Source organism: Abrus precatorius, unplaced genomic scaffold (genome assembly GCF_003935025.1).
Source record: "Abrus precatorius isolate BTA unplaced genomic scaffold, Abrus_2018 Scaffold3, whole genome shotgun sequence".
NCBI classification, from domain to species: Eukaryota; Viridiplantae; Streptophyta; class Magnoliopsida; order Fabales; family Fabaceae; genus Abrus; species Abrus precatorius.
The window spans coordinates 189,033-208,472 of record NW_020874373.1 but is presented as its reverse complement, the minus strand read 5'-3'; the positions used below and the strand labels follow the sequence as shown (position 1 = coordinate 208,472).

Here is a 19,440-nt window from a genome sequence, read left to right as displayed (position 1 = left end):
AAGAAAAATGTAACAATGACAAGATGTAATTTGTGGAATGGAACAGCAATCTTATTGTTAGCTTATTCAAATATTGGAAAAAAAGGGGCAGGTGAGTTCTGCTTTATGTATAGATTTAAGGATGCTATGATATAAAGAGACTGTAAACAGTAAGAGAGTGATGTAGATGAGTTGAAGTAATACTCCTGACACTTGATTGATATATTTTGCTTTATCTGAAAATAAAAAAGAACAAGTATAAAGAAAACTCTTTTTAAAAACAAACATGTTCTAAACCTTGTAAAAAGAGAATTATTGTAAGCAGCTAGAGCTTGCACTTTGATCTGATGTGCTTAAAAGTGCCTCAAGATATTCAGCTCCCAAGTCCTCCAGCACCACAACACTCGATTCCTCCAACTCCTGTTGCCCTTTACTTTTCTTAGCCTTTGATGACAATTTTCTTCGAATAAAGTGCTTTTGTTTGAGCTCTAATGCTGGAGAGCACCCTTGTCTGGAACCAACATAGTTAATCTCTTGCAACGATTCTTGAACCCTTTTGACCGAAAAATTCATGACAGCACTTGAACCTCTCATGGAAAATGCAGCCTGATCATAAGCCAAAGCAGCTTCCTCAGCACTATCAAAGGTTCCAAGCCAAACCCTTCTTCCTTTCCTAGTTGTGTCTCTGATTTCTGCTGCAAATTTTCCCCATGGTCTTCTTCTCACCCCTACGTAAGACTTCTTATTAGTCTTCACTTCTTTAGCTTCAGAATTCAACAGCAATAGCTTTGGTTGCCTTTCAATAACATCACTTGGTGGCTGTGGATCCCTTGAGTAGTCAATCATATCAAAGGAGAGAGAGTCATGAATTGGGTCATAATCATTACCTTTGCTTGAAAATGATTCAGACAAAGTTTCTGATGGCTCCTTCAACGTGCCCCATGGCCAGTCTGAGTGTTGAAAGAGAGGAGAATTCATGTTAATTGCTTTGAAGATATCTGATTGGTATGGCTGTGAAGTGTGAAATAATAACAATGACAACATTAACTTCATCGTCTATGTTCGTGGCCATGATTAATTATTTGCCTTCATGACACACTCCGTCCACTTTTTTCTCACTCAATAATATTATTTATACACCTCATTTTTAGAGGGAGGCAAAAGAATTCGGTTTAGCTACCTATGATGAGATAAATAATTCAATCTTAAATGAATTAATGAGATTTTATTCATAAAAAATAAACTACAAAATCAATATAATATTTTTTAAAAATTTTATTAATGTATTTAAGATGAAGTTACTTGTCTTACGAAGTAATTTAACCAAGGTCAAAATGAAGAAAAAAGAAAACTAAAAAAATGCGAAACCAGAAAAAAAGAACCAAAATATTTTATAAATATATGAATATCACTGTTGTTTCATATTTCATTATTTTTTGTCCCTGTCTTTGTATAGTACGTTATTTTCGTTGCTGATTTGATAACGTATAGGAAGATTGAAAACGTTGGTTTAATTGAAAATGTTTTATTATTCTTTATTTATTAAAATTTAAGCTGAAATAATTAAAAATTATATTATTTTAAAATTTAATTTAAGTACAGTAATAATATAAAAAAATATTTATAGTGCAACACAATCATAATTGTTATATAAGTGAGAATTGTTAATTTCTGTAATAATTAATTATATTTATAACATATTTTAATTAGATAACAGTACGTATAAAAATATTTACACCAATAGTGTACTAAAATTAATTTCTTATTCTTATACACATTTTATTATAGTATCTATTTATAATTCTCTCTTTTTACCTTTTTCTTCTCTTAATCACATCACACATCATATTTTATGCTCCTCTCCTTTTTTTTCATATCTTAAATGTAAAAGTAGTTGTGAAATAGTGTTACAAATAAAAATTCTCTCGGTCAAATCAATCATTTACCTAGGTTTTTTTTTCAATGGAAATAAGTGCCAAAATAATCAATGGCTGTTATTCACTACTACAGAACTCAACAGTTGCTTCAGAAATAGAAGAAATAGAAAAATAGATGATTATAGTTGTCATGGTTGTCTTCATGTTCTTGGTCAAAGTAATTTTGAGTTGAGTCAATTTAATCGTGGGTTGACAATTTGTTAGTCTTGCACTTCGTGAGTTAGTATTAGCTAAGCAGGCTAGCCTGGCTCTTAAAATAAAAAAAGACAGACTTCATAATCACAGCAATAGTATAATAATTAAGGTGTCTGTATAGTTAAGGCTTATATAAATTTAAACTTTTCTTTTATTTTATAACATGATGAAACTCATCACAAATATATTTAGTTTTACGTCTTTTAACTTATTTTTTTTAACATAAAAAATTAATATAGTTAAAAGATTCAATCTAAATATTTATAAAGATATGTTTTGGCCCAATGATTAATCCAACCTATTAGGAACAATCTACTTGGACGGTTAATTTTTAGACAAGATAAAATATAAGTTAGAGTTTAAAATTGTTAGATAGGATTTCATGATTAATTAGTTTGGTTTATTTTTTTTTTTAAAAAGTTCATCAAATTAAATTTATCATTTTTAAAAAAAAATTAAAAAGTGATCTTTTTTTTAGTTAGTTACTTAACCAGATAAAATTCATTTTCACCGGTTTGGTTCAACGAATATTTGTAAAATATAATTTTCAATGAACTCGAATTTTACGTTTGGTTTGATTTAAAATTCCTTTTTTTTCTTTTGATGTCTTAATTAATCACCAATCTCTTAAAAACTTTAATAAAAGCATCATGAAAAAAAATATAAAGAATAGATTAACCTACAAACTTTCACAGCAAAGCCATTATATCACAAATTTAAACATATATAAGTCCATAAATGATAGCAACATATAAAATTATGGATTTAATTTTATTTAGTTTGATTTGATTTCAAAGATTAAATTGAAAGCCAAATCAGTTAGAACATCAAGTCGGTTGGATTTTATAAAAAACACTTAGTGATGGTACAGAAGCACGTAAAATTATCAGATTTTTGTTTTATTGTAATATAGAGTTTATAAAAATAATTTGAAGTTTCATAGGCTTTTTTAAATTTATTTCAATAACTCTTTTTATATAAGTTATCAAAATAAGCTCTTTTAATGTAAGCTTCTTATTCAAATTTATTTAAACTATTTGCTTAATATAAATTTATTAAATAAATATTGAATTAAGGTATTATTCAAATAATTTTTTTTTATTTTGTTCAAACTAATACGAGCTTCCTCCATGTATAAGTAGCGATGAGATTGTCTTCTTATTATTTAGGCCAGTAATATGCCGTCGACTTTGATTCAAACTTTGAATAGAAAATAAATAAAGAAAACATATGCAAAGGAAGCATCGTGTCGACAGTCCTAAAGCTAATGTGTTTAGATGTTGCAACATACAAAGCATTATAAATATAAAAATGTTCATTTAGTACCCATAATTACTCTAAGTTAAGCACACTTAACTTTAGATTTATTAAGTGATAGGTTACTGAAAAGTAAATGCATTTTGTTGGTATAGGTAGTCCTAACTAATTTCTTTAAGATATCCTTAATTATATAATCCTATACCTACACAGCCTCTGAATCTCTCTCATTTCGGTATAAGTTTGATTCATTAATGTGTCATTTACTACTAGAAGTCTATCAGGTAGCCGCTCCTTGTCCGTGCCATATTATACTCTCTGCCCTCGCCTAGCACTTGGGTGTCACATGCCCACCAGCTTCCGTTTGGTTCATCCTTGAACCATACCATACTGAGAGAGAGGTCTGCTCTAATATTATTATTGTAACACTTTAATTTAATTTTTTAAATAAATAAATTTTGCAATAAGTGAAAATAATAAAATTTTCATTCAAATTGTTTCCAATACGTAGTTCTAACAAAGTATTTTAAAATAAGGATGAATTACAAATTTTGAATCAAATCATTGCTACATAACCTATCAACACATCACAGTTTTTAAAAATAAATTTTCGAAGTCCTATAACAATTTTATTCATCCCTTCTACTAAGTCTGGTGCTGATCGTCTTGGTCACCTGAAAAATAAATATAAGAGTGAGTACTTTGCACTATCACACATACAAGCATTAAAACTCACCTATTCTGCATGTTTCTAACATAATTCAAATCATGCATCAAACAATATACATTCATGCTTTTCAAACATTCCACCCGCACACGTGCGTTCACTGCACGTTAGTTACGCTTACTGTGACACTATGATCACAGATTCTTGATGCCCTTAACATCAGGGACTTACTCAGTTTCATAACATGGATGGTCGCCAGTTAACCCCTACCTCACGGATACAACGTGTGCGTTCATCAGCCCCTTAGCAAAGACGTTAGTCCGAGGTCGAGTCAGGAGGAGAGTGTGTGACCTGTGATGTACCCACGCCCACTGTTGGTGTCACCACCACTCTCTCTTCCTGAAGGTATTTCTACTGTCCCTATCTTCTACACCCCTAGTATATTGCTGTAATCATTCATAGTTTTTAACATGTTAATCATAATCACAATCACACATGACATGCCATTCACAGATATTCTCACTCGTTTCATATTAGTCATCATCAACCAGCATGTCAACACATACATTTACCCATTTTTTTTTTATCATATAATAGTTTTCATCTTCACACATTGTATGTACACACATAATCAACCACATTACACTCAAACATACCACCATTCCATCATAATCCTATGTTAATCAAATTCATTCCATCACACACATCATCCAATAATTATCATACCATACTTCATATGAATTTCCATTAAAACTACACGTTTTCCTACATTCTATTTCAACTACATTTTATTATCTATCATTATAAACAAATTTCAAACCCAAAGAGATAGGCTGGAGTCCCTCCTTACATCAGAATGAAGACCCAACACAAAAGCAACAATGGAATTACTTTCTACATGGATTTTCATCTTAAACACATAGAAAACTCTATTAGAAATCGAGAAAACAAAGAAAAGGGACGAAAACCAAAATCCTAGTTCATAAAACTTACTTCCAAACGTTCCAAACATGATTTCAACCTTCAATCTTACACACAAACGACTTTGGAGGTAGTTTAATTGATGAAAATGAGTTGGGGATCGAGAGAATCAAAGAAGGGATGAGAGAAAAAGTGAAAAATGAATTTCTCGAACCCTAAATTCCTTAAATAGACTAGAATTCACGATACTCTTGCTATAGCGAGACTCCTCGTTATAGCAAAAATATCAGACCAAATTGCACTCTAATTTTTGTATAATCTCGCTACAGCAAGACTGTGCCAGAAAATTACCTCTCTTTGTTGTCTTTTCGCTACAACGAGAATGCAACAGAGATCCCAAACTTGTCCTGGACCTTCTCGCTACAGCGAGAATGCCCCTGCAGTACACACTAACCTAGGTTTCCAATCAATCCAACCCAATTGCAAATCAAACATCTTCAATACACATTTACGTGTCTATCTACACATGGTCATACACACATATGTTCACATATATTCACATCATCATCACATAAATCAAAATACACATTCAAATAGGAATCCACAATTTATATTAATAAACAAAATATTATTGCAAAACTCGAAACGTTACAACCACCACTTATATTTTGTTTACCTATCTTGTCTTGTCCTGTTTGTATTATAATTCAACCGAAATATTTTATTTCCTTTGATTTTTAAGATGTTTAAGTGATTTAATAGGTATTTATTTCATTTTACAAACACTTCATAACTTTTTCTAAATTTATTTTTAATTTATTTTATTAAAATGCTCAAATTGCCATATATAAACTAGTTGGTTTACTTTGAAAAGAAAAAAGTAATGTGATTTTGATTTTGTCTGTATTGGTAAAAAATAATGACATGGAGAGGAATGGTACGAATTGATATTGTATTAATTGTTTAGATTGATAAAATAAAAATATAATAAAATTTCATGAAACTTATTTTGTTCTATTTTATTATTCATATTCTTTTTTTTTAAAATTTGAGAGGAATTTGATAAAATTAAAAATATATGATATCAAATAAATAATATATATATATATATATATATATGAGAAAAAAAACATATTTTGATCATCAAATAGGATTAAAACATTCTTTCTCTCATGTAAAATACTATGAATTATTACATTAGTGTCTTTTAAAACTATATATATCTGAATAATTTTGTGATTGTGGCAATATGATCCGCATTACGGTGAAATTAACTTTTAACATACTGATTGAACATATATTAGTTAGTATAAAATTTTTTAGTCTTTTAAGATTATTAGAATAAGATATTTTAATTTTTATATTCTTAAAATTATTTATTTATTTGTTTATTTTCATTTTTTTAACATTATTATTGTTGAAAACTAATATCATATGTCACCGTCTATGTTTGCTGATATAAAAAATTATCTTTTGTCAAAAATCACTATTCTTATAAATCACAATAATAACATCGTGAAATTAAAGATCTATAAAATCTTTCATCTATCACTATTTTTTTTCTCATTCTTTTAACATTAACATTAATGAAAATCACTTTGCTGAAACCATCATCGTCTAAATTGACCTTGATCAGAGTTGGAAGAATATGATGAAAAACGATAATGGTGATTTTCAAAAATAATAATATTAAGAAAAAATGAAAAAAAAGATAAATAGATGAAAAGTTTTTAAAATGTTAAACCTTTAATATTAACAACATCAATAATTAAAATAAAATAAAAATTTATACCACTCACACGATATATAATATATTTTTATTACACAATCAATTACATATATCATTTTTATTAGTATTTATATATATGTCATTTTTTATTAGTATTTATTGATAACGTGTGGCTTCAAGGATTATAGTATTCAATAAAAACAAAAATCGTATATTAATATAAAAATTTTAAAATCTCAAAATTAAAATGCTGGACGAGAGTTGTATAGATTTGGTTTAGTCATATGTGAAGGTGGCTATCATTATCATCGTTGAGCAATGTACAAGCGTAAGAGATATATTTTATTTTTAAGATACAACTTGAGAAGAAAATGAAAGAATTGATTAAGGAGACAACTAAAAAGATTAAAATCAAGCTATGACGAGTTTGAACGAATAAATTGTTTGTTATTTAAATTCTTCCGGAAAACAGTGACGCTATTTCATGATCAGTACCAAGAACCGACATTCTCAAGGGAAGTGGAGCTCAGAAGTTGGTCTAGATATTCAGGACCCAAATCCTCCAACACCAACACATTTTGAGTAATGTCTAGTTGGCCACTTATGCAAGTCCTTTTAACCTTCTTATCATTACTACTCCTTATGGCCCTAGATTTTGCTCTCATCAAGTGCATCCTTTTGAGTTCCAACACGGGTGAGCAATCTTTTTTCAATGTCTTGAAGCCCATGTCTTTGAGGGACTCCCTCACTACTTGTTCTGAAAAGTTAAGGGTAGCTAGAAAGCCACGTGTCAAGAAAGCAGCTTGGTCATAAGCTAAAGCAGCTGCTTCAGCTGTGTCAAATGTTCCAATCCACACTCTAACCCCATTTCTAGTCGGGTCCCTTATTTCTGCTGCGAATTTTCCCCATGGCCTTCTTCTTACTCCCCTGTAGGGTCTCTTCTCTCGTTTGCATGCTGGTGATTTTGATAGGCCTTTTGAATTTGAGCCATTTGGTTGAAGTGATAGGTTTCCTCCACTGGAGGATGAAGATTTTAAGTCCGAGGACGTTTCCTTCACTGAATTGAAGGTTAGGTTATTGAACAAAAACAACTCTTCCCATGCACTAGAAAAGGATTCTACACTTTGGTACGAGCATTTTGAAGAATCAAAATCCATTGTAGGACCAAAATTAACGTTTGTGTGTTTATTTTTCACTTTCTGAATGGAAGGTTTGAGTGCCTTGAACGTTATATATATATATATATCCAATGAAAAGTGTGATGATAAATTTTACTCGACTAAATTTGATTGTCGAACATTTTCCATTGTTTTGAAATTAAGAAAAGGGAAGCGTACAGGACTTGTAAGATGACCAAATGGCTTATAAAATAACTTTGTTCAAATTGGGAGTGAATAAGAAATGTTTTTGTTAAGAATAGTGGACAAGGAGGATGTCGTTGAATTTTTTATTATGAGAAGATGGTGTTAATTAAAAGAAACAAATGATTCGACCTAGTCCTCATTAAATGTTCCTAGGATTTATAACTAGTATATAATTTGCGCACGTGAGTCAAACATGCAATGTCAAAGGCTCAAAAGTATTCATTCAATCAATCGTACACAAGGTTGGACGAACTGTTGAACGCCACCGTATTTACGTAGAAGAGTTCTGATTTTCTCACGTTTATTTTTTATATTTTTCTATTATATTATTTATCATTTTTTTCTCTCTTTCTTTCATTCACCTCATACCCCATTAAAGGATATGAACCAATCATTATTGTTATGCAAAACTATCGGTGGTGTATAGGACTGTGAGAAGGACTTGTTGCATGGTATGGGCAGGGTTGTTTTAACAATTATGTCTCACGATAAAATATAAATTTTTGTTAACATTAATTCTTGAAAATAATGTTAATCTTAGTTTTCATTAGAAATTAAAATATTTATTATAATAAATCTTTTTTTATATATTTAGAATTATTATTAAAAATTTATATTTACATTTTTTCATAAAATGATATTGAAAAAAAATTACAAAACTTAATTTCAATTTTTAAATAACTTTGATACTATTTTTTAATTGAATATAAATTTTACCTTACTAACTTGCAAAACAAAAATTAACATTTAAGGTCAACATAAACTATGAAGTTAGGTAAAATTTCAATTGTGATTAAACAATAATACAAAAATATTTAAAAATTATACTTAAATTTTGTCTTTAAAATCTTTTTGCATCTTGCATTTACTCAGCAGTATTTTTAATGTGATGCCTAAGACTAAGAATAGAGAAAAGAATCAGAAATATCATTATATTGGTGGAAAATAAGTAGTATATATATATATATATATATATATATATATATATATATTTGATGCAGAAAAAGTGTAGGTAAATCATTCTTTAATTATTAAAGTTTAATTTTAGTGTGTTGCTAGTGTAAAAAAGTGTATATTATCAATAAATTATATTATATAACAAACATAATCTTTATATTAATTATTATAAAAATTAATTATTCTGAGTGATATGTTAATTGATGACTGAGTATATAATAGTATAAGTGTATTGAAATGAAATTCTTATAATTATTATTTTATGTATTGAGAACAGTATAGTTCTGAGAAGCAATTTTTACCTACTTTTTTTAACTTCATTGTTTGTTTATTTAAATTTTAGATTTTATTCTCTATTTTATTTCATTTTCTCTTATTTGATTTTAGGTTAAATTATAGATTTTGTCTTGTTATTTAATTAAAATTTTAATTTGATTTTTAAATTTTTTATTCAATCTAGTTTTATAAGTTTAATTGAATTTTAATTTAGCCTCTTAACTTTGTTATAATTCATTTTGACTTTTTAAATTATTTTTTTTACCAAATTTTTTTGTAACCTTTCTTCATCTTTAAGTTTTTATTTAAAGGGTGTTTTAGTATCTGATGTAAATATAAATTGATAATAAAATAATTAAAAAAAAATTGATAGATGCATAAAGTTGAGTCGATAATGATAGTTGATGATGATCTTTTGGTAATTATAGTATAAAAAAAAACAAGTTACTAATAAAGTATAATTTGCAATAAGTTAAGAAAGTCTTTAATGATGGCTTCGATTTCCAGGAATTAAGAAAAATTCTTATAACAGTATGAGTTTTAGATAATGATCTGATAATGAAATATAGATTAATCTAATTCAAAATAAGAAAAAAAACACGTAGTCCAATACATAATGAAATCAGAATTTTCTTTTAATCAAACAAATTATTTATTTTTATTTTTTAATTTTCAAACTGAGTTTTAGTCGTAGTTTTATTTTAGTACTCATAAATTGAAGCCTCCAAAAAGGCACCATCACAACCGCGTCTAACTCATCATCGTGCTCATGTGGGCTCCAATAGTTGCATATTGGGCTAAATGAGGCCTCAGGGCATAGAGGAGAAGGGGTGGGCTCTGAATATGCATCAACTAAGAATATATTCGCAGTTTCTAATATTGAATTTGTGAATAAGCTTGGACGAACACACAAACACAAGTTAAGAACATAGTTTGTTCCACTGAGTTGCCATCTTATCCTATTTCTTCACTTAATATAAAATATAAACACAAGTTTACATTATCCATCGTTGAAGTAGCCGTCGTTTTGTCGCAATTGAGTTATTATTTACAGAGTTTAAAGTTTTGATCCTTCTTCTTCTTCTTCTTCCTTTGGTCGCTTCCTTCGAATCCTAGATACTATCAAATGATTCAATTCCGAATCACTTCCCCAAAAATTGAACTGCTTCGTTACAGTTTATATTATTCTAGTATTCAGGTCCATACTATGCAAAAATGAAGAAAGAAATCTTACATAAAAAATGTATTAATTGAGAGAATGAAAAAAAAAGTGATAATTTAAATTTATAATATTATATTACATAAAAAAATTAAGTGACGAAGTCTTCTTTATGTGATAGGAAAATAAATATTAATTAGTAAACTTTATTATAAAAAATTTAAATAAAAATATAAAATAACTTAACTAATTTATTGAATTTATCTCTAGGAAAATTAGATGTGCAGTTAGTTAGCTGTCAAATGACTGAAGAAAAAAAGAATTAAAATTATTTAAAAGTTAAGAATAGAAGTTAAAAGTAACTAATAACTTTTTGACCAATAAAATAAGTTACAGATTCTTAAATAAAATATAAATTACCTTATCAAACAAACTCTTGGTGACATTATGTTAAACTTGTTGTTAAGCATATTTGCTTGGCAAGAGGGTGTTGTAATCTACAACGTTGAGAAGAATCCTAGGGGTCCTTGAAACTTTCAGCACATATATAAATAAGAAGATAGCATAGATAGGGTCGAATACAAAATGGATGCTAAGGTGCCAAAGAAAGAAGCATGAGGCAGAGACTAGGAGAACTATTGGAATTTAGAACACCACAACACCCATCTTTGGGCACAAATAATTGGGGTGGTGCATCTCCTTTGCTAGCAAGGAACCTACCCAAGGAATCACTTGAACAGAAGTATACAAGACTCAACACCACCCGAACCCGCGATGAGATCTTTCAAGCTGATGATGACTACTCTCTGAACTACTCATCTGAGACAGTTGCATCAAAAAAGGAACACCGTACCAAGAGAAAGAGAGGTAGAGGAATTCTCTTTAGGCTAAGATTTCTGAGGAAAGAGAACACAATTACATTGGGTTCAAAGAAGAGAAGATGGATACCAAGACTGGATCCTAAAAATAGGTGGCCACAGGGTTGGTGTTGATGATTCATTCCATGGACTTTGTTGACACTCTTTTTATGTTCATGTCAATTGTGTTACTGCCCTCTGATTTGAAAATATGTAACTTTTATTTTTCGAACATGTTCGTCACAAGATTCTGACATGCAGTGCTCATGCATTAAAGGTTAATATTTCTTTTTCAAGGTAAATTGTATTTTCTTGCTTAGACATACTAATATTGCCTTATCTCTCACACGTTTATTATCTGTAGTTTAATCTAAGAGCAATTTTAACCTTTCTAAGTTCTAATTATTTAAATTAATTCTCTTACTCTAAATTTTTATATGATAATTAATAAAAATACAATTAAGATTTGATATATCGTAGATTTGTATATATTTATAAAGAAACAATTAAATACTTTTTATACACTTTTTTTTATTAATTTATATATTTTTATTTAAATATTATATATTATTAATTTATATAAATTAATAATATATTACATCTTTATTATATTTTTTTAAGTCCTTGTAAATATATTTAAATTTGGTTTTTGCCTAATTTTTTAAAGTAGTCTCTATTGCCAATATTTGATGATGTGGTATGTGTTTAAATATGTTACATAGCATCGTCACTAACATGGTGTAACTAGATGCATGCTATATTTTCACTAAATAAAGATAGGGGCAATTTAAATAAATAAATAAATGTAATTTATGAAGATCAAAATTAAGAAAAATTAAATAATTAAAACTAACTTGTTATTGAGAATACAAATATTTAATCTATTTTTTTATTTTAAAATTTACACTATCTTCTATATAAAAAATATTATACTTTAATCTATTCAAATACAATGAACCTTTTAGTGGTTACAATTATAAACTAGCTACTTAGAGGTATTTTTCTTCTCGTTACAAGTTTTAAGGTGATTAACATCTGCTCTTGAACATTTTATCGTTAATTTTGGAATTTTCAAAAAGTAAATAATATTTTAAATCCATGTATTATCAACTTTATTATTTTTCTCAAAATCACTATTTTAAAAAAGGATTCGAGAATAATATATATTATGGTTGATTAATGTAAATTTATAAGAAGTTGATCACGCTTATATGTACCGAGTGATACATAAAAAAAAAAACAAGAAAAATTATTAAAAATTGCAAAAATTAGTTTTAAAAAATATTTAAAGATATAATCAAGATATTATTTGACATTTCAATATATTCTAAATTATTCATATACACAAGAAATTCATAACAATAATTCATAATATTTTATATTTGTCTTTTCGATCGAGTTATCTCATTCTTTGTTGAATTATATATATATATATATATATATAATTTTATTTAAATACAATTTCCATTTAGAATATCTTAGACAAATATTTTTCTGGAAGAAAACGAAAAGATAAAAAGTTTCTTTTTTTTTTGTCCGGAAGAAAAGTTCTATTTTAATGGCGTAATTGGACCATGCAAGGTGTCCATGGGCTGTAGTCAACCAGGTTGCATGCTTCTTTTTGTTTTTCCCAAGGGAATTGAAGAAAGTGGGAATTGGGATGAGGGAGGAGTGTGGTTTTTGCATGTGAGAGTGTGATAGAATTTAAACTCTATTCCTTTCGTATTATATTCCTCTGCCTTATTTCTATGCTATCAAGGGAGGGAGAGATTGCAGGCTCATATATACAGTACCTATCCAGTTTGGGTATATGTTGTCCAGCAGGTGAGCTGGTTTTTCTGGGAGGGGAAAGAGGATGTGAAAATTTTCATGATTCAAGATTCAAGATTCGAACTCTTGTAACTTTTACCATTATCACTTGACCTATATTGTAAGGTTTAATAAGAGTAATTATTTTTGTTCAATGATGAGAAGAATTTAAAATAAGTTAACGTGTGTTAGTGTTCTTCATGGTCCATAATGTACAAAGCCAGCCCGTGCCTTAAGGAGTGTCATGTCATAAATGTGTGGTTGGGTTGACCAGAAAAATGAAAGTGTGGTTGGGTAGCACTTTGTATTGTTTGTTTTCCAAGGGCGTTCTAATATGCATTGCATGCAGTGTGGTAAAGGAAAAGTTGACTTCAATGGAATTCGTATTTAGTTTTGAATAAAGTAATCCCTCAAAACATTTATTTTACTGGTAAGAAATAGTATACATAACTAAAATGGTTGGTGATAACAATGCCAATAACTCGTTAATATTCTACAGACATTTTTATTATTTTTATGTCATTATCTTGTCCTCTTTATACCATTCATGATTCATTTAATTCTTCTAAACGCATTACTTAAAGTCCGGAAAATGTTTGTTCACAAAGCTAAGCCACACATTCAACATGTCTTTCTTTCCCTCAAGCAATATATGTGAACTCCACTTAACAGTTACCATGTTGAAAATTCTAATTATTCAAACCTAGTCACTCTTAATTTTACCTTCTAGTGCTCTTATTGTATAAGTAGTTTGCGTTCAAAAGACCTTCTTAACTGCATGCATGGGTTGTTTTAATGGAAGATTCTTTTTCTTCAGTTAAATCTTAGTTTGTAGCTGGCTACATTATTTAATCGTTTAGCTCTTTTTTTTTCAGAGTTTGGTGTTGAAAATGTGAGAGAAATGGTTTTGGATCATAATTGTTTCTAATCTGACTAGACATAGAAAATGAGGTTCTTGAAAGCTACACTCCACCTTCACATGGTAAGTGACTACTTTTAAAGAAAATTAATTTTAACTCTTATTCTTTTTTTGTCATATTAGCAATTTGTTTGTTTAAATTAGATCGATTTTTAAATAAAATATTTAATGACATTTTTAGCCTCTGAGTTTGAGTCATGTGCGATTTTGATTCTTCATTTTTTTAGCTTTAATATCTTTATTTTTAAAATTATGCACATTTAGTTTTTCTTGAACTTTTTTAACTTAGAACTTTTTAATTTTTTTTTGCTCAGAATTTTTATAAATTGAATTGATTAAATTATTATTATTCAAAATATCAAATTTAACTTACAATTTTAAAAAAAATCTTAAATTTTCTCATCTTCAAACCATAATATTACATCTTATATAATCCTGTAAATTTTATCAGTTATTCATCAAATTTTTTACTTTTGAACTTTTAGAACCATTCCATGGTGTAATTTCTTATAAACATTTCAAAAAATTTAATAAAAAATAAAGAATTGATATTTTAAATAAAATAAATCAATTGAAGACTAACTTTATATAATTTTAAAACTAAAGAAACTTAATTAACCAATTTTACTATATATTAAAGCTTTTTTTTATCATATCACGAAAAAGTAAAATAAGTAATAATTAAATAATTTTACTGATTATAAAAATTTTACTAAAAATATTTAAACAAATTACTATATATTTTTAAAATTTAATAAAAATTTGCTTAATATCATAATGTATTTATTTTATATGAGAATATAACATTATATATATCTTTTATCGTCATTTTTGTTACCAAATAGAAAAATAAAGTAAAAACAGGTGGCTTGGTTCAATGCATCCTGTCATAGCAATTGTATGAGGAACGACAAGCAGAGGGGACAGTTTGGGTTCATGGGACGAAGATTGAAGATGATATGCTACAATTGTCAGACACGTCCTCCAACCACTTTATAGAACCCTATGTTTTTGGTAAAAACTGCTACACTATACATGTTATCTTACAGATCAACGTTGACCCAATGACCCATAACTTCCTCTAATTTGTTCATTTCTTTTTAAATTCTTAAGTACGGTGGCTTTCGACGTGATTGTTCTTAGATAAGAAAGAAGGATACCATAAAGATCATTTCACTGTCACATACACTGTTTTTAAGCATTATCTGTTCAGTTTTGCTGGTAGCAATGAGTAAATATAAATAATTTTTAAAAAATATCAAACTTTTTTTATAATTAACAAATCAATCTAATTAAGATTTATATTGACTACACTATAAGCCTCAGATAAATAACCAATCTTATTTCCACCAAATGATACGACAGTGTGTTGACAAACAAGGGACTCGAACGCACTCCAGTAACAAGCTTCATACATTCATCCCATGGTTTCTGGATTGAACAAGCTTCATATATTTTAAATCTTTTCCTTCTCATAAAAAAATTTCTTATCTCTCGATCCCTTGTTTCTCTCCGTCCATTGACATTATTCCATCCTTCTATCTTTTATCTCTACCTATATTACTTATGAATAGATGTTAACAGTTTTAATAATTGTTGAAAAATAAATTAAAAAAATCTTACTCCTTTTTTTTCAAATTATTTAACACATTAATACACTATGCCAAAATAGAGATATCAGAGCGATTCTGTTTTAATTTAAAAAGCATTTAAAATTGTTCTAAAATCCTGAACTATCTAATATGTTGTACTTAAGAGAGCGATTAAACAACTGCTCTCAAATATTGATATTAAAGAGTAGTTATACGTGGAACCACTCTCACAAAGTGAATGTCATTTAAAATATACCGCGAATCTGAAATTTAAAATTTTTTTCTTCGTGAGTTTTCTATTTCAAATTAAAATTAATTTATTATTATGTTCAAACTTTTTTCATTTTTATCACAAATCAAAAGTGAAACTTGTTGAATTTGTACGTTGTATTAATCAAACAGTCCACATTTGCAACACTATTAAGCAGAAAAAAGAGAATAAATTAGCAGAATGATTTACAGTTAATAGAAGAAAAAAGAAAGAAAGAGAGAACGTAGAAAACAATTAGAAAGGTAACAACAAATATAAAAGAAACTAACTTTTTAACGCAAAGAAGACAAAGAGAACCTACAATGAAAGAGACAGAGAACAACTTTGTTAGCGCATAAAAAATGAAGAAGAAGAAAAGAACTTACAGATGTAAAAGTGAGCAACTTTATTAGCAAGACGAAGAAATTTGAGAGCACGCTTCATTTATAAGATAAAAAACAAGACTTTAGAGAGTGATTCTCTATGCTCTCAGAAGTATACATTAGAGAACGGCTCTTTATCAACTGCTCTCAGAAGTGTGTGACTTTAGAAAACGGTTAATAAAAAACCGCTCTCAGAAGTATAAATTAGAGAGCAGTTCCTAGTAAATCGCTTTCAAAAGTATACATTAGAAAGCGGTTCAACGCTAACCGCTTTCAGAAGTATATATTAGAGAGCGATTCATATTAACCGTTGTCTAATTTAGCGCTTCAAAACTTCATTTATGTTGTAGTGATAGTTTCAATTCATTTCAAATATTTGTCATATTACAAAATCAATAAAATATTAATTTATAAGTATCTCAATTGAATGCATAATTATTTTATAACTACACTTAAATATTTTTAATAAGAACATTTTAGTTAAAAAGGGCTATTTTTTTTGTCATAGTAATAAAGACAATTAATAATTTTAAGTAGTATGTATTACTTTAAATTAAAAATAATTTTAAATAGAGAGAGTAAGTAAGGTCAATAATATTTTAAAAAAAATAAATTTATAATTATTTTTAAAATATTAAATAAAATTGATTATGGTAATTTAATAAAAGTTCAAAAGACAAAGTTGAAATAAAATAATAAATTTTTTAATCAGTCAAACATAGTTTTTCAAAATTCACCTTAGATCTTAACAAACAGTACCCCTGTCAATTGATCTCAGATAGATAGAATTTAAAAGTGGTGTAATTTGCATGGGCACTGTTTATCCAGACATCTCACATGATCATAATAATAACTTGTCATATATTCAGTTCAGCTTTGGGAAAAATATAATAATGGGCCACAATTGTTTCGTTAGGTCTGTGACACGATCTTTCTCTATGCTAAATGTCCCTTGAACTTCCGGTCATTTCCTTCCACTCGCATCATTTGTGTTTCCTTTCTCCTCTCAAAGGAGAGCTATAGAGATCAACCCTAGATAGTGTTATATTCTCCATGCAAGCGTAGGTTGCGTTATTCTTTCTTCCAAGTGGTTCTCTTAGAAATCCCATTAGTAAATTGGAACATGGAGATCATTTAACCAATTGCAAGAAAACACGCATTTTAGTAATAACGTGATTGTCTCTTTAAAAAATTATTGGTAATAATCTACGTGCGAAATCTTATTACAAGGTGTAAATTATCAACATATTTAAATATTCAAAATAACTAAATGTAAATTCAACAAAGCTTAGGGGTTTAACTCGTTTAACCATTCTATACCATGTCCAGGTGACTTATTTTTAGATTGTGATCTAAGTTAAAGGGAAAATATAATAAAATAATCAGGCTTAGAGGAGGGTCGACTCATTTTTGCATTCAGCGCCTCCAATTTTCTCTTTGGGTCAAATGAGTTTCAATTTTACCATCATTAATCTGTTAAAAAATAATAATAATAATAATAATAATCACTGGTAAATCTCCATATCCTAGTTTGGCGGCAAGTGCTTGGCAGCTGTATATTGTCCCTAACATTTTCCCAATTCCATGATTGCGTACACAAAAAATGTTGAATAATTTGGCGACAGAACAATAGCTGAATCCTCACTATGAGCAGTTCAGATCCACAAAATTAACCACCAAAACTGTGATGTAACTATTTTAATTAATTCTGTGAACTCGAATTTGAATCTTGATATGCAAAAAATATTAAATGTTGTTTAAAAATATTAATATTTATAATAATTTTATCAAGTTTAGTATGATTACCTCTTATGAAAATTATTCGTGATGAAGAAAAAAAAAACCCACTGAATTAACAAAGTGATAAACAAGCATTGTGATTCAGAATTAAGCTGCGATGTGTTTGTGAGTTTGATCCCACGGAAGGATGATGAATCCAACACCCAAAGATGGGAAGAAAAGCTACCAAGCCATAACATCCATGGTCTAGTTGTTTTGTCAAAATCAAAATTGTGTCCCCTCTTCCAATCACATTCTCTCACACAAGAGGGTAAAAATGTAAACCGCAGTTGTCCCTAAAATATTTATTGCTTTACTTTCTCTGCTTTAGCTTGGTACCAAATAATCTGCCCCGCTTCGAAGGAAATCTAATTGTGAAATGACCGTTCTGGACATAAATATATTTAACAAATATTATTCACTTCAATAGTGTAAATAAAGTTGATATGAAGCAGAATGCAAGCCAACTTAGGGTGTGTTTGGTTAATGGAGGAAGATACTGAAATGATGAAAACTGGTAATCTATATATCATACTTCATAATATGCATCACCTTTAGCCCTTTAGGATATGTTGTTAAATTAATTAATTTTGTCACCAAGAGAGGCACCACTATCTTGATCATGGTTATTGAAAGCTATGCATCATCGTGAAGACAAATCTCATCATTTTTCTTGTCTTGTACAACTAAAGACATTTCACTCTAATTAATAGTTGTAACCAAAGCCTTTTTTTTGGGTAGATGTTGAACCATTGTGCAAAACCTAGTTCCTATGAATATTTACAATCTTTTAATGGCTACAGCCTTTAGATGCCTTTTGAACTATACACATAGTGCCTTTAAATGATAGATTGCATTCAATCAAAATGGCTCATGGTGGCCAAAGCTTCATTTTATCGAGTGGAAGATTTTACACACTGATCACTCCCTCACCATACATTTTGTTTTATGGGATCTTCCTTTCAATAATCATTGGCATGAAATATTTAATTTCAGTGGAGATAAATGAGAAGGGGGTGGATGCACGTAAGAAAACAAAGAAGAAAAAACGTCATTACACACAATATTCGTGAGAGCTCTCAGCTCTATTAAATGACAAATCCCACTAATCCAATCTTATCTTCCAAGAGCACATATTGGATTAAGCACTTTTATCATGGTAAACTTAGTTGTGGTTACAAAAGTATTTGTACCTTTCATGGTGGTAGGAATAACTTTCTTTAGCACAAAGTTTATCAATTTTAAAACACATAATGCTTGACTTTACTTGCCACAGTATCATTCTAAGATTACACACTGTTGAATATGGCCAACATCTACTTTGTGCAGATCCCAAGAGAAATCAATAGTAATTCCATAATTTTCCCACCCGAAGGTCGAATGGACCTTTACAGAAAGTGACAACATGGA

The 19,440-nt window shown here is 28.7% G+C and overlaps 2 protein-coding genes across 2 annotated transcripts; both read right to left on the bottom strand.

Moving 5' to 3' along the window:
• Positions 1 to 291: 291 nt before the first annotated feature.
• Positions 292 to 1,032, bottom strand: LOC113860739 (ethylene-responsive transcription factor 1B-like). Its single transcript, XM_027493239.1, has one exon. It carries the CDS (start codon positions 1,030 to 1,032, stop codon positions 292 to 294), a length of 741 nt encoding a protein of 246 aa, XP_027349040.1.
• Positions 1,033 to 7,173: 6,141 nt separating this feature from the next.
• On the bottom strand, positions 7,174 to 7,842 carry LOC113860737 (ethylene-responsive transcription factor 1B-like). The gene has a single exon (XM_027493237.1). The coding sequence runs from the start codon at positions 7,840 to 7,842 to the stop codon at positions 7,174 to 7,176; it is 669 nt and encodes a 222-aa protein (XP_027349038.1).
• Positions 7,843 to 19,440: the final 11,598 nt, after the last annotated feature.

Coding starts and splice junctions, on each gene's coding strand:
- LOC113860739 (XM_027493239.1), bottom strand. CDS start 1,032: ATGAAGTTAATGTTGTCATTGTTATTATTTCACACTTCACAGCCATAC.
- LOC113860737 (XM_027493237.1), bottom strand. CDS start 7,842: ATGGATTTTGATTCTTCAAAATGCTCGTACCAAAGTGTAGAATCCTTT.